The sequence below is a fragment of the Lepus europaeus genome, chromosome 16 (genome assembly GCF_033115175.1).
Source record: "Lepus europaeus isolate LE1 chromosome 16, mLepTim1.pri, whole genome shotgun sequence".
Taxonomy (NCBI): Eukaryota; Metazoa; Chordata; class Mammalia; order Lagomorpha; family Leporidae; genus Lepus; species Lepus europaeus.
In genome coordinates, this window is record NC_084842.1 from 91,381,452 (window position 1) to 91,395,914 (window position 14,463).

At 60.5% G+C, this 14,463-nt stretch overlaps 1 protein-coding gene across 2 annotated transcripts in view; it reads left to right on the forward strand.

The window, feature by feature from the left end:
• The first annotated feature begins 59 nt into the window (after positions 1-59).
• Positions 60-14,463, forward strand: part of GAK (cyclin G associated kinase) — a 54,592-nt gene continuing 40,188 nt past the window's right edge. The window contains exon 1 of one of the 2 annotated variants that reach the window (XM_062213450.1): positions 60-294. In XM_062213450.1, the coding sequence (XP_062069434.1) occupies positions 156-294 (139 nt within the window). In that variant the 5' untranslated portion in view covers positions 60-155. Of the gene's footprint in view, positions 295-7,978; positions 7,984-14,463 lie in introns of those variants that run through there. The other variant, XM_062213451.1, reaches the window with a different exon arrangement.

The following is a 14,463-nucleotide window of genomic DNA, read 5'->3' on the forward strand; positions in this document are numbered from 1 at the left end:
CGGCGCGGCGTCCCCCGCGCTACGTCACGGCGCCCCCGCGCTACGTCACGGCGCCGGGCGGAAGATGGCGGAGCTGGCGGCTGGTGGTTGCTGAGCTACGGCCGGAGCGAGAGCCCGAGCGCGGCCGTCCGGCTGCGCGGGAGCCGGCTGCCGCCATGTCTCTGCTGCAGTCCGCGCTGGACTTTCTGGCGGGCCCAGGCTCCGGCGCCGCAGGCCGCGATCAGAGCGACTTCGTGGGGCAGACGGTGGAGCTGGGCGAGCTGCGGCTGCGGGTGCGGCGAGTCCTGGCCGAGGGTGAGACCCGGGGCTGGCGCCGACCCGGCGCGGAGGTCGCGGCCGAGGCCACTGGGGGCGGGGCTGGCGGGCGAAGTGACGCGGGGCAGGGCCGGGGTCGGGCCCGGGGAGGCCCAGCGCCCCGGGAGCGTGGGGCAGGGGCAGGCAGGGCTGGAGGTCGGGTTGTCTTCGCGCCCAGGGCCAGGGGTCAGGGCCAGGCCGGGCGGGGCGTGGACCCGGGCCTGGCCCTGCCCCGGGAGGCTCAGCACCCTGGGGCTGGCGTCAAGGCCGGGGCGGGGCGGGGCGGGGCGGGGCTGGGCCCCCCGGAAGGCCGCAGTTGCAGTCACGGGTCAGGGCTCCCCTGGCCTGGGGGCGTTTCCTCGCCCGGGGGACCTCCTCAGAGGTGGGGCTGGGAGGTGAGCTGCGGGGTCGTGGCCGGCCGGGTGTTTGGGTGAGGGTCCACAGTGGAGCGGAGGGAGGTGTCAGCCAGGCCTGCTTGTACCCGAGAGAGGCTGGACGTCAGCGCTGGCCCTCGTGAGCCCCGGGGCGTCTGTGAGTTGCAGGGGCGCTGGTGGGGGATAGGGAGCCGCGGAAGTCGGGTGGACGGGTCTGCCTGCGTCTTGGGCTCGTGCTCAGCTTCCTGTGGCCACGCACGCCTGGGCCATCTCCTGTGGCTTCCCTAGGGCCCGAGCCGCGGTCACGCACGCCTGGGCCATCTCCTGTGGCTTCCCTAGGGCCCGAGCCGCGGTCACGCACGCCTGGGCCATCTCCTGTGGCTTCCCTAGGGCCCGAGCCGCGGTCACGCACGCCTGGGCCATCTCCTGTGGCTTCCCTAGGGCCCGAGCCGCGGTCACGCACGCCTGGGCCATCTCCTGTGGCTTCCCTAGGGCCGTGCCGCGGTCACGCACGCCTGGGCCATCTCCTGTGGCTTCCCTAGGGCCCGAGCCGCGGTCACGCACGCCTGGGCCATCTCCTGTGGCTTCCCTAGGGCCCGAGCCGCGGTCACGCACGCCTGGGCCATCTCCTGTGGCTTCCCTAGGGCCCGAGCCGCGGTCACGCACGCCTGGGCCATCTCCTGTGGCTTCCCTAGGGCCGTGCCGCGGTCACGCACGCCTGGGCCATCTCCTGTGGCTTCCCTAGGGCCCGAGCCGCGGCCACGCACGCCTGGGCCATCTCCTGTGGCTTCCCTAGGGCCCTGCCGCGGTCACGCACGCCTGGGCCATCTCCTGTGGCTTCCCTAGGGCCGTGCCGCGGTGCCCAGGGCTGTGCCGGTCTTGCTGGTTTGCAGGCTGTCCGGGCGGTAGGTGCGCAGTGCCGTGGCTTCGGCCCGGGCGGGAGGGCCAGCCTGTCTCAGGCGGTCCTGGGCACACTTCCTGAGAGTGCGCTGGTGAGGAGCCCTCAGGCTCTCCAGGTAAATGCCTGCGTTGTGCACGTGCTGGGCAGTTGCCTTCATTCTTTCAGAAGTGTGCAGCAAGCAGGACCTGGTTTCTGCCATTGAGGAGCTCAAGTTGCCGGTTCTGGTGGTGGACGGTCAAGGCCAGCCAGGGTCTGACCCTCAGGTGGTGCCCATGGCTGGGAACTGCAGCCTGCGGGGGCGGGGCCCGAGGGGAGGTGGCTCCAGCAAAGCAGGAAGCTGCCCTCCGCAGAACGAGGAAGTGTGCGAACCAGGAAGTGGCAGCTGCCGCGTTGTGGGTGCCCGGGGGATCCGTGTGTTCAGGAGCCACGGGTCCTGCCTCTTACACGTGCAGCCTCTGAGGCGTCTTGAGAGCTTTTCTTTTCAGACTTACTTATTAGACAGGCAGAGTGACCGAGAAAGCGAGCGAGCGAGCTTCCATCCACTGATTCACTCCCCAAGTGGCCGCAATGGCCAGGGCTGGCACTGGCCCGCCCAAAGCCAGGAACCAGGAGTTCCACCTGGGTCTCCTGTGTGGGTGGCAGGAGCTCAAGTACTGGGGCCAGCACTGCCGCCTCCCACGGCATCAGCAGGAAGGTTTGATCTTGCGCTCGGATCTGGACACAGGCAGCCTGGTGGGGCCTGAGCCCCCAGGCCAAGCCTGTCCCCATGGCTTTTCTGAGCTGACAAGCCCGCGTCACGCTCTGTGCCGAGCAGGCTTCAGTGAATTTGGGAGCCTGTGCCATGGGAATCCAGGCTGTCCTGTGTGACTGTGAGGATGGCCCATGGTTCCGCAGCCTGGGGTGCGGGAGCTTTAGGACAGTGGAGAGCGTGCGCTGTGTACCGGGGGCACCCTGCAGGAGCTGGGGAAGCCGTATGTGTTCGTAATGAAAGAACTGTAGGGCGAAGCCTGCACGTTGTTCCGGTCAGCTCGTGGCAGGTTTTTCTTCAGTGAGTTTCCAGTGGGCCAGGTTTTCCTGTCAAATGAGTTAGGAGGAACAGTTTTCATAACTTCTCGGAATGTGGACCTGGGTTTTGGAAATAGGTTGTTGGACACACCTGGGGCAAGATTGTTTCCTAATGTTCACAGTTTGTTCTAAGACTTTTTTTATTTTTGTTTTTAAGATTTATTTTTATTTATTTGAAAGAATTACAGAGAATTAGAGAGAGAGAGGTCCTCCACCTGCTGGTTCACTCCCCAATGGCCACAACGGCCAGAGCTGAGCTGATCCGAAGCCAGGAACCAGGAGCTTCCTCCGGTCTCCCACACAGGTGCAGGGGCCCAAGGACCTGGGCCATCTTCCACTGCTTTCCCAGGCCACCACAGAGAGCTGGATTGGAAGAGGAGCAGCTGGGAGTAGAACTGGTACCCATATGGATGCTGGTGCTTCAGGCTGGGCTTTTAACCCATTGCGCCACAGCGCTGGCCCCTATTCTAAGACTTTAAAAAAAGTTTAGTTTCAGTTTTCATTTGCTAGTTCACTCCCCAAATGCCTACAAAGGCCTGTGCTAGGCCTGGCCGAAAGCCTGGTGCCTGCAGCTCAGTCTGGATCGCAGGTGGGTAGCAGGCAGTCAGCCGCCCTCTGCCTCTCAGTGTGTGCGTTTGCAGGAAGCTGGAGTGAAGCAGAGGTGCTGGGTCTGGAGCCTGGCACTCTGCTGTGGGGTGGGGGTGGGGCTTGGGGCCGCCCCAGGGGGAAGTTAACCACATGGGGACTTAACCAAATGCCCCATCCCCTCTTTTTTTTTTTTTTTTTTAAGTGCATTATTGAGAGCAACAACGGCAGGCACACTGAGAACGTCAGTTCTCTCTGTTTTGTGCTCATAAATGGGTTCCTCTTGCTGAGGCCGTGTGTCCTGTTCTGACCATGGGAGAGGTGGACAGAGGAAGTGGTGCCCTGCGGCTGCCCTGCAGTGCACTAGGCGAGGCATCATGGGGGATTTCTGCTTGGTTGCATGTGCTGGGCACAGTGTGGGCGGTTCTCACCAGCGTGTGGTGGTCCCTGCTTGGGAATCCGCTCTCTTGGCCTCAGGTTCTGGCTGAAACCTGTGAGGGCCCCTAGGACACTGGTCATAGTTCTCACTCTCTCCCTCTCTGCCCCTGGGTGCTGCTTTGGGTGGGCTCCTCCCTTCATTTCTGTGGAGGCTTCTGGACCATGTGAGGGCACAGCAGGCACTTTGTGTTGATTGATAGGTGCAGGTTTGGCTGCAGGTTTCAGAGACCCCTGAGATGAGCTAGGTAGTGGGGAGAAACTCTACTGGGCCAGATCCCCTCTGCCTGGGTGAGCAGGCCACAGTACAGATGGGTCCCGGAGGGTAGACCTGGGTGGTGGTAGCAGCCGCCATGTGGGGAACGCGACGACAGCCCGGCACCCGGGATTCTGTGCAGATTCTCGGCGGTCACGTCTCAACCTAGTTTCTCTGCTTGAGCTGCAGGGCACTCTCACCGAGGACACGTGGGCCTGGCCAGCTGGCTCTAGTTGCCAGGAACGTGTGGCAGGTGTCTTGACACCAGATCAACTGCCTCTCCCAGCCCTCTTCACCCTTCCCCCTTCACTTCTGGAGGTGGGGAGTAGGGAGTGAAGAGTGGGGTAAAGCCTCAGATTTTGTCCAAACTGATTAACACCCAGAGTGACAGAGCCACCCCACCACAGCACTGACACAGTGTGACAGAGCCACCCCACCACAGCACTGACACAGTGTGACAGAGCCACCCCCACCACAGCACACAGTGTGACAGAGCCACCCCACCACAGCACACAGTGTGACAGAGCCACCCCCACCACAGCACACAGTGTGACAGAGCCACCCCCACCACAGCACTGACACAGTGTGACAGAGCCACCCCCACCACAGCACACAGTGTGACAGAGCCACCCCCACCACAGCACACAGTGTGACAGAGCAACCCCACCACAGCACTGACACAGTGTGACAGAGCCACCCCCACCACAGCACACAGTGTGACAGAGCCACCCCCACCACAGCACACAGTGTGACAGAGCCACCCCCACCACAGCACACAGTGTGACAGAGCCACCCCCACCACAGCACACAGTGTGACAGAGCCACCCCCACCACAGCACACAGTGTGACAGAGCCACCCCACCACAGCACTGACACAGTGTGACAGAGCCACCCCACCACAGCACACAGTGTGACAGAGCCACCCCCACCACAGCACACAGTGTGACAGAGCCACCCCCACCACAGCACTGACACAGTGTGACAGAGCCACCCCCACCACAGCACACAGTGTGACAGAGCCACCCCCACCACAGCACTGACACAGTGTGACAGAGCCACCCCACCACAGCACTGACACAGTGTGACAGAGCCACCCCACCACAGCACTGACAGTGTGACAGAGCCACCCCACCACAGCACACAGTGTGACAGAGCCACCCCCACCACAGCACACAGTGTGACAGAGCCACCCCCACCACAGCACACAGTGTGACAGAGCCACCCCCACCACAGCACTGACACAGTGTGACAGAGCCACCCCCACCACAGCACACAGTGTGACAGAGCCACCCCACCACAGCACACAGTGTGACAGAGCCACCCCCACCACAGCACACAGTGTGACAGAGCCACCCCACCACAGCACACAGTGTGACAGAGCCACCCCACCACAGCACTGACAGTGTGACAGAGCCACCCCCACCACAGCACACAGTGTGACAGAGCCACCCCCACCACAGCACACAGTGTGACAGAGCCACCCCACCACAGCACTGACAGTGTGACAGCGCCACCCCCACCACAGCACACAGTGTGACAGAGCCACCCCACCACAGCACACAGTGTGACAGAGCCACCCCCACCACAGCACACAGTGTGACAGAGCCACCCCCACCACAGCACACAGTGTGACAGAGCCACCCCCACCACAGCACTGACACAGTGTGACAGAGCCACCCCACCACAGCACACAGTGTGACAGAGCCACCCCCACCACAGCACACAGTGTGACAGAGCCACCCCCACCACAGCACACAGTGTGACAGAGCCACCCCCACCACAGCACACAGTGTGACAGCGCCACCCCCACCACAGCACTGACACAGTGTGACAGAGCCACCCCACCACAGCACACAGTGTGACAGAGCCACCCCCACCACAGCACTGACACAGTGTGACAGAGCCACCCCACCACAGCACACAGTGTGACAGCGCCACCCCCACCACAGCACACAGTGTGACAGAGCCACCCCCACCACAGCACTGACACAGTGTGACAGAGCCACCCCACCACAGCACACAGTGTGACAGAGCCACCCCCACCACAGCACACAGTGTGACAGAGCCACCCCCACCACAGCACACAGTGTGACAGAGCCACCCCACCACAGCACACAGTGTGACAGAGCCACCCCCACCACAGCACACAGTGTGACAGAGCCACCCCCACCACAGCACACAGTGTGACAGAGCCACCCCCACCACAGCACTGACACAGTGTGACAGAGCCACCCCACCACAGCACTGACAGTGTGACAGAGCCACCCCACCACAGCACACAGTGTGACAGAGCCACCCCACCACAGCACACAGTGTGACAGAGCCACCCCCACCACAGCACACAGTGTGACAGAGCCACCCCCACCACAGCACACAGTGTGACAGAGCCACCCCCACCACAGCACACAGTGTGACAGAGCCACCCCACCACAGCACACAGTGTGACAGAGCCACCCCACCACAGCACACAGTGTGACAGAGCCACCCCACCACAGCACTGACACAGTGTGACAGAGCCACCCCCACCACAGCACACAGTGTGACAGAGCCACCCCACCACAGCACACAGTGTGACAGAGCCACCCCACCACAGCACTGACACAGTGTGACAGAGCCACCCCCACCACAGCACACAGTGTGACAGAGCCACCCCACCACAGCACACAGTGTGACAGCGCCACCCCCACCACAGCACACAGTGTGACAGAGCCACCCCACCACAGCACTGACACAGTGTGACAGCGCCACCCCCACCACAGCACACAGTGTGACAGAGCCACCCCCACCACAGCACACAGTGTGACAGAGCCACCCCACCACAGCACTGACAGTGTGACAGAGCCACCCCACCACAGCAGTCCTAGGCTCTTGGCAGTGGCTGGGCGCAGTCCCTGGTGCCTCTGAGGATGGTTGAACCCTGGTTGGTCCTAGGTAGCATTCTGTGGGAGCTGAGGTTAGCTCTTTGCTGAGCTCCAGCGGGTGAGAGAGTTGTCTCACTCATCTGGGTCTGGAGGCCTCGTGGTGTCTTGTGGACCCTGCCCAGCCCGGTTGACCTGATGGGGGTCTGGAGGCCTCGTGGTCTTGTGGACCCTGCCCAGCCCGTTGACCTGATGGGGGTCTGGAGGCCTCGTGGTGTCTTGTGGACCCTGCCCAGCCCGGTTGACCTGATGGGGGTCTGGAGGCCTCGTGGTCTTGTGGACCCTGCCCAGCCCGTTGACCTGATGGGGGTCTGGAGGCCTCGTGGTGTCTTGTGGACCCTGCCCAGCCCGTTGACCTAATGGGGGTCTGGAGGCCTCGTGGTCTTGTGGACCCTGCCCAGCCCGGTTGTCCTGATCGGGGTCTGGAGGCCTCGTGGTGTCTTGTGGACCCTGCCCAGCCCGGTTGTCCTGATCGGGGTCTGGAGGCCTCGTGGTGTCTTGTGGACCCTGCCCAGCCCGGTTGACCTGATGGGGGTCTGGAGGCCTCGTGGTCTTGTGGACCCTGCCCAGCCCGTTGACCTGATGGGGGTCTGGAGGCCTCGTGGTGTCTTGTGGACCCTGCCCAGCCCGGTTGACCTGATGGGGGTCTGGAGGCCTCGTGGTCTTGTGGACCCTGCCCAGCCCGTTGACCTGATGGGGGTCTGGAGGCCTCGTGGTGTCTTGTGGACCCTGCCCAGCCCGTTGACCTAATGGGGGTCTGGAGGCCTCGTGGTCTTGTGGACCCTGCCCAGCCCGGTTGTCCTGATCGGGGTCTGGAGGCCTCGTGGTGTCTTGTGGACCCTGCCCAGCCCGGTTGACGTGATCCGGGTCTGGAGGCCTCGTGGTCTTGTGGACCCTGCCCAGCCCGGTTGACGTGATCCGGGTCTGGAGGCCTCGTGGTCTTGTGGACCCTGCCCAGCCCGGTTGTCCTGATCGGGGTCTGGAGGCCTCGAGGTGTCTTGTGGACCCTGCCCAGCCCGGTTGTCCTGATCGGGGTCTGGAGGCCTCGAGGTGTCTTGTGGACCCTGCCCAGCCCGGTTGACGTGATCCGGGTCTGGAGGCAGAGCTACCTAGCATTAGGAAGGCGGCAGGATCCTGCTGACACCCTGGCCGAGGGTGGCCTGGGGCTGAGCTGCAGCTGCCCCTTGGTTTGAGCCTTTTGCTGTTTCTGTTGAGGGACAGGGAGGTGTCGGGAGGAGGTCGTGGGGTAGGGGTGCTGCTCTCCGTCCCCCTCCTGCACCCCTGCCTGTTGTGCAGCAGACGCGTCCTGCCCGGGTTTTGGAGGTTGAAGGGCTGGACCAGGAGCCTCAGTTGTCCTGCACTGTGGGTGGGGCCTCCTTGCTGTGTCCCCACGTGGTGGAAGGGGCGAGGGAGCTCTTGGGCCTCTGGGGTGCTCCAGCCTCGTCACCTCCCCAAGGCCACACCTCGTAAACCTATCACGTTAGATGTTAGGATTTGATACAGGGGTTTTGGGAAGGACACCAGCGTTGATTCTAAGGAATTGTGAACTTAAAATGTAGATAACTATTTTGCTTCCTAAAAGTGTTTTTAAGACATGTATTTATTTGAAAGGCACAGTGTCAGAGAGAATTTTCCGACCACTGTTTCACTCCCCAGATGAGCACAACAGCCAGGGCTGGGGTAGGCTGAAGGCAGAAGCCAAGAACTCCATGCAAGTCTCCCAGATGGGGGGCAGGGACCCAAGTACCTGGGCCTTCCCATGTTGCCTCTCAGGGTGTGCTAGCAGGAAGCTGGTTTGGAAGTGGAGGAACTGGGACTCCACCAGTACCCCGACATGGGACGCAGGTGTCCTGGGCAGCAGCCTGTGTCAGGGGCATGACTCACTTGATGGTGGGCGTTTCGGAGGCTGCTGAGAGCCGAGCTGCCAAGAACAAGTGTATTTTTTTTTTATAGATTATGTATTTGAAAGTCAGAGTTGCACAGATGGAGAAGGAGGGCAGAGAGAGAGAGAGAGAGGCCTTGCATCCACTGGTTCACTCCCCAATTGGCCTCCATGGCTGGAGCTGCACCCATCAGAGGCCAGGAGCTTCTTCTGGCTCTCCTTCAGGGGTGCAGGGGCCCAAGGACTTGGGCCATCTTCTGCTGCTTTCCTAGGCCATAGCAGAGAGCCGGATCGGAAGTGGTGCAGCTGGGACTCGAACCGGTGCCCATATGGGATGCCAGCACTGCAAACAGCAGCTTTACCTGCTAAGCCACAGCGCCGGCCCTGAACAAGTGTAATTTTACAAGCGTTCCATGGACCTGTGCTTCCTTTCCCCTAGGAGTGGGATTGCCGACAGGCCGGACACAGTGGGCCTTTTAGACAGCTGGTGTACACTTGGCCCCCAGAGCACCGGCAGCGTCTGAGAGTGTGTGCTTGTCCACCTCCCTGCCATGGCGCTGCTGTTGCCTGCCGTGTGGTTGCTTCTGCTCCCAGGGGTGTCCGCGCTGATGATAAGCACGGGACACTTTCTCACTCGTTAGCTAGTTGCATGCCTGTTTTCATGGAACATGTGTGAATCTCATCTGCTTTTGTTGAACGGGAGTTGTGGGATTTTGTTCTCATCCTGGGGACCAGCGTGGGAAAGAGAAGGGGACCTGCAGGGTGGCTGTGGAGTGGCTGCTGAGGCCCCAGGACCAAGGGCTTTGGGACCAGGCTGGGCTGAGGAACCACATGGCTGTGCCTGTGTTCTGCCTGCCAGAACACCAGCCGTGCAGCAGCTGGGACCATGGGGACGTTGTTCCGGCCTCTGTTGCGTGCTTACCTGCCTGACCGTTCTGAGGCAGCTGTCATGTGCAGTTGCACCAGCATGCTCCAGGGGCCACGTCCTGCAGGACTGTGGTCAGAGGCATGGCCCTTCCCTGGCCACCCCTGGAGCCACTCAGTTGGCTCGCTCTCTGGTTTTGTGTTTGGAGAGTGCTGTGGTGTTGGTCAGGTGGTTGTGTGTAGGTGATGTGTCCACGTGTGGGGACCCCTTGTGTAGGTGTGCCACAGTGTGTGAGACCTTCACTTCCCTGGGCTGTGTGCAGCCTTGGCCATGATGGCGAAGCTGCTGTCACGGAGTATGCAGGTCCAGTGACCTGCAATTTTCACCCTGGAGTAGATGCCCACAAGTGCAGTTGCCAGTTCAAGGTCGGCACACATGTGGTTTTTTTAACTCCGTGCTGTGTTACTGTCCCACCAGCATGAGTGTGTCCACTGGCTCCACCTGCCGTGACAAACGTGGCGGCTCAGTCCAGGCCCAGGCGCCTTCACCGTGCCTTCCTGGGTGCAGTGACACCTCGCTGGTTTCTTCTGTTACTGTCTTTTTTTTTTTTTTTTTCCTTAAGATTGATTTATTTGAAAATCAGAGTTACAGGGGCCAGCGCTGTGGCTCACTTGGTTGATCCTCCCCCTTTGGCGCTGGCATCCCATATGGGTGCCGGGTTCTAGTCCCGGTTGCTCCTCTTCCAGTCCAGCTCTCTGCTGTGGCCTGGGAAGGCAGTGGAGGATGGCCCAAGTGCTTGGGTTCCTGCACCCACGTGGGAGACCGGGAGGAAGCGCCTGACTCCTGGCTTCGGATCGGCGTAGCTCCGGCCAGAGCGGCCATTTGGGGGGTGAACCAACGGAAGGAAGACCTTTCTCTCTGTCTCTCTCTCTCACTGTCAGGGTAACTCTATCTGTCAAATAAAAAAAGAAAAAGAAAAAGAAAATCAGAGTTACAGAGAAAGAGGGGCAAAGAAACAGAGAGATCTTTCATTGACTGGTTCACTCCCCAGATGGCCACACGGCCAGAGCTGGGCCAGGCTGGAGCCAGCAGCTTCATTCAGGTCTCCCACGTGGGCGCAGGGGCCCAAGCACTCAGGCCATCCTCTGCTGTTTTTTCCAGGCTGTTATTAGGAGCTGGATTGGAAGAGGAGCAGACTCGAACTGGCACCCATATGGGATGCCAGCGTCGCGAGCAGCGGCACAATTTGTCCCTTCTACAGTCTTGATTAATTTGAGAGGGAAAGTGCGCTCCCATCCGTCAGTTCGCTCCCCGACATGCCCGCAGCTGCTGGGGCTGGGCTGGGCTGAGAACTCAGTCTAAGTGGCCTGTGTAGGTGTCAGGAACCCTAGTACTCGAGCCATTGCCACAGCCTCGCAGGGTCTGCACGGCAAAAAGCTGGAGCCGAGAGTGGAAGCCAGGCACTCCGACGCGGGCGCCGTGAGCGCCGTGAGCTCTCTGGTGGATGCCTGCCCCTCGCTGTGCCTGTCTGCACCGTGGTGCCACTTGTTGCCTGTTCTTTGTCTTGTTGTGTTGTGGGTGACTTAGAGTTCTCTAGATACTCTAGATAGAAGGCTTCTGTAGATACAGATGATTCTCAACATAGGGAAGGGGTTAGTCCCAAAATGTGTTCAGTACCAGCTGTGGGCTCCTAGCTTAGCAGTGCGGCGCCATCCAGCACCGTCGGGGGACCCACGTCCTGCGTCAGACACCTGAGGAAGGACCAGGACTCTCAGTTTGAAGCCTGGTGTCCACCACGTGAAGGCATGAAGCTGTCATTGTGACGAAGCCTGGCTTATTCTGTCTTCCTTTTATGAGTTGTGCTTGTGATGCCTTGGCTGTCCACGCCTTGGAAGTTCCGGGGTCTTCCTCGGGCTTCTCCTAGGGTTCCGGGGTCTTCCTCGGGCTTCTCCTGGGGTTCCAGGGTCTTCCTCGGGCTTCCTGGAGTTCTGGGGTCTTCCTCGGGCTTCCTGGAGTTCCGTGGTCTTCCTGGGGTTCCGTGGTCTTCCTTGGGCTTCCTGGAGTTCTGGGGTCTTCCTCGGGCTTCTCCTAGGGTTCCGGGGTCTTCCTTGGGCTTCTCCTGGAGTTCCGGGGTCTTCCTCGGGCTTCTCCTGGAGTTCCGGGGTCTTCCTCGGGCTTCCTGGGGTTCCATGGTCTTCCTCGGGCTTCCTGGAGTTCCGTGGTCTTCCTCTGGCTTCTCCTGGGGTTCCGTGGTCTTCCTCAGGCTTCCTGGAGTTCCGGGGTCTTCCTCGGGCTTCCTGGAGTTCCGGGGTCTTCCTCGGGCTTCTCCTAGGGTTCCGGGGTCTTCCTTGGGCTTCTCCTGGAGTTCCGGGGTCTTCCTCGGGCTTCTCCTGGAGTTCCGGGGTCTTCCTCGGGCTTCCTGGGGTTCCGTGGTCTTCCTCGGGCTTCCTGGAGTTCCGTGGTCTTCCTCTGGCTTCTCCTGGGGTTCCGTGGTCTTCCTCAGGCTTCCTGGAGTTCCGGGGTCTTCCTCGGGCTTCCTGGAGTTCCGTGGTCTTCCTCGGGCTTCCTGGGGTTCCGTGGTCTTCCTCTGGCTTCTCCTGGGGTTCCGTGGTCTTCCTCGGGCTTCCTGGGGTTCCGGGGTCTTCCTCAGGCTTCTCCTAGGGTTCCGGGGTCTTCCTCGGGCTTCCTGGGGTTTCGTGGTCTTCCTTGGGCTTCTCCTGGAGTTCCGTGGCTTTCCAGGGCATGTTTGTGCCCATCACTGGCTCTGCATGTACCTTTGTCAGAACCGTAGGTCTCTGCTCTGTTCCCTGATGGGGCCTGTCCCTCCACCAGTCCCACACAGCATGGGTTAATTTAATAAGGCGAGTACAGCAAGCCCTGGAATCGTGTGTTACTATCTTAGTAATTATGAAGAGACTTTTTTAAATGCAGAAACATAGAATGAGCAATATAGCAGATAGCTACATCCAGGACAGGCCTCATGGTGCAGCGGGGAGAGCCGCTGCCTGGGACACCTGCATCCCATGTGGATATGAGCTCCCACCTGCGCTGCTGACTGCCGGCTGGGAGGCAGCAGGGATGTCTCAAGTGGTTGGGAGACCTGGATGGAGTTCTGCCTCCTAGCTTTGGCCTGGCCCAGTTTGGGGAGGGAACCAGTGGATAGAAGATACCTCTCTCTCCCTCTCTCTCTCTCTCACTCACTCACTCTACTTTTCAAATAAGTAAAGATAACAAAAAAAATTTTTTTTTTGTATTTTGACAGGCAGAGTGGACAGTGAGAGAGAGACAGAGAGAAAGGTCTTCCTTTGCCGTTGGTTCACCCTCTAATGGCCGCCGCGGCCGGCACGCTGCGGCCGAGCACCGCGCTGATCCGATGGCAGGAGCCAAGTGCTTCTCCTGGTCTCCCATGCGGGTGCAGGGCCCAAGCACTTGGGCCATCCTCCACTGCACTCCCGGGCCATAGCAGAGAGCTGGCCTGGAAGAGGGGCAACCGGGACAGGATCCGGCGCCTCGACCGGGACTAGAGCCCAGTGTGCCGGCGCCACAAGGCGGAGGATTAGCCTGTTGAGCCACGGCGCTGGCCGATAACCAAAATTTTTAAAAACTCATCTGTGTCCTGCTATATAGGTAAATGTTCACCTTTTAGAAAACATCTTTGGGCTGGTGCTGTGGCATAGCGGGTAAAGCCGCTGCCTGCATTGCCGGCATCCTATTTGGGCGCTGGTTCCAGTCTCGGCTGCTCCACTTCTGATCTAGCTCTCTGCTGTGGCCTGGGAAAGCAGTAGAAGATGGCCCAAGTCCCTGGGCCCCTGCACCCACATGGGAGACCCAGAGGAAGCTCCTGGCTCCTAGTCTTGGATCAGTGTAGCTCCGGCCGTTGCTGCCAACTGGGGAGTGAACCAGTGGGTGGAAGACTCACTCTCTCTCTCTCTCTCTCTCTCTCTCTCTTTCTTTCTGGCTCTCCTTCTCTCTCTGTGTAACTTGACTTTCAAATAAATAAATAAATCTTTAAAAAAATTTTAAAAAATCTTATGACTTGTTAAATTTTTGCTTTTGCTTTCATTTTTAAAAAAGATTTATTTTATTTGAAAGGCAAAGTTAGAGAGAGACAGAGACAGAGATCTTCCATCCACTGGTCTTCTCAAAATGGCTGCAAAAACCAGTCTGGACCAGGCTAAAACCAGGATCCTGGAACGCCATCCAGGTCTCCCACGTGGGTGCAGGGCCTGAGTACCTGGGCCGTCCTCTGCTGCTTTCTCAGGCACATTAGCAGGGAGCTGTACAGGAAGTGGAGCAGCCGGGACTCCAGCTGGCTCCCACATGGGATGCTGGCATCGCAGGCAACAGCTTAGCCCACTGCCACGACCTCAGCCCCTCTGAGACGCCTCACTTGCACGCCACAGGGCACGTGCACTCTGCTCTCTGAGCCCCTCTTGCCTGCCGCCTGGGGTTGAGGGTGGGATGTGGTGCTGGGCTTTGTTTTCAGGACCTGCAATAGTGCAGACCTCTGCCTCAGGGAGCTTCAGTCTCGTGGAGAGACGGGCGTCCCAGTGAGCACTGCCCAGAGAGGGAGGATGGGTGGCAGGTGCGTCAGGGCCAGCCTCAGCTGACGAGAGCAGAGCCTGGGAGACACGAGCGGGAGTCAGACGCTGGCCCGGGCCCGGGCCGAGGCCCAGCACAGCACGACGCAGGGGGCTGAGGAGCAGCAGCAGTGTCCAAGGGCGGCTGCCCCCTGGCCAGTCCTGCACTGGAGGGGTCTTGGTTCTTCTGCCCGGTGTAGCCCAGGGCTAGTAGTTGTACGTGACCTAGGGGCAGTGCTGTGGAGGGCTGGCTCGGTCGGGCTGCATGGGCTCCGGAGGATGCTGTTTGCTGTCTGGAGCCCCAGCCT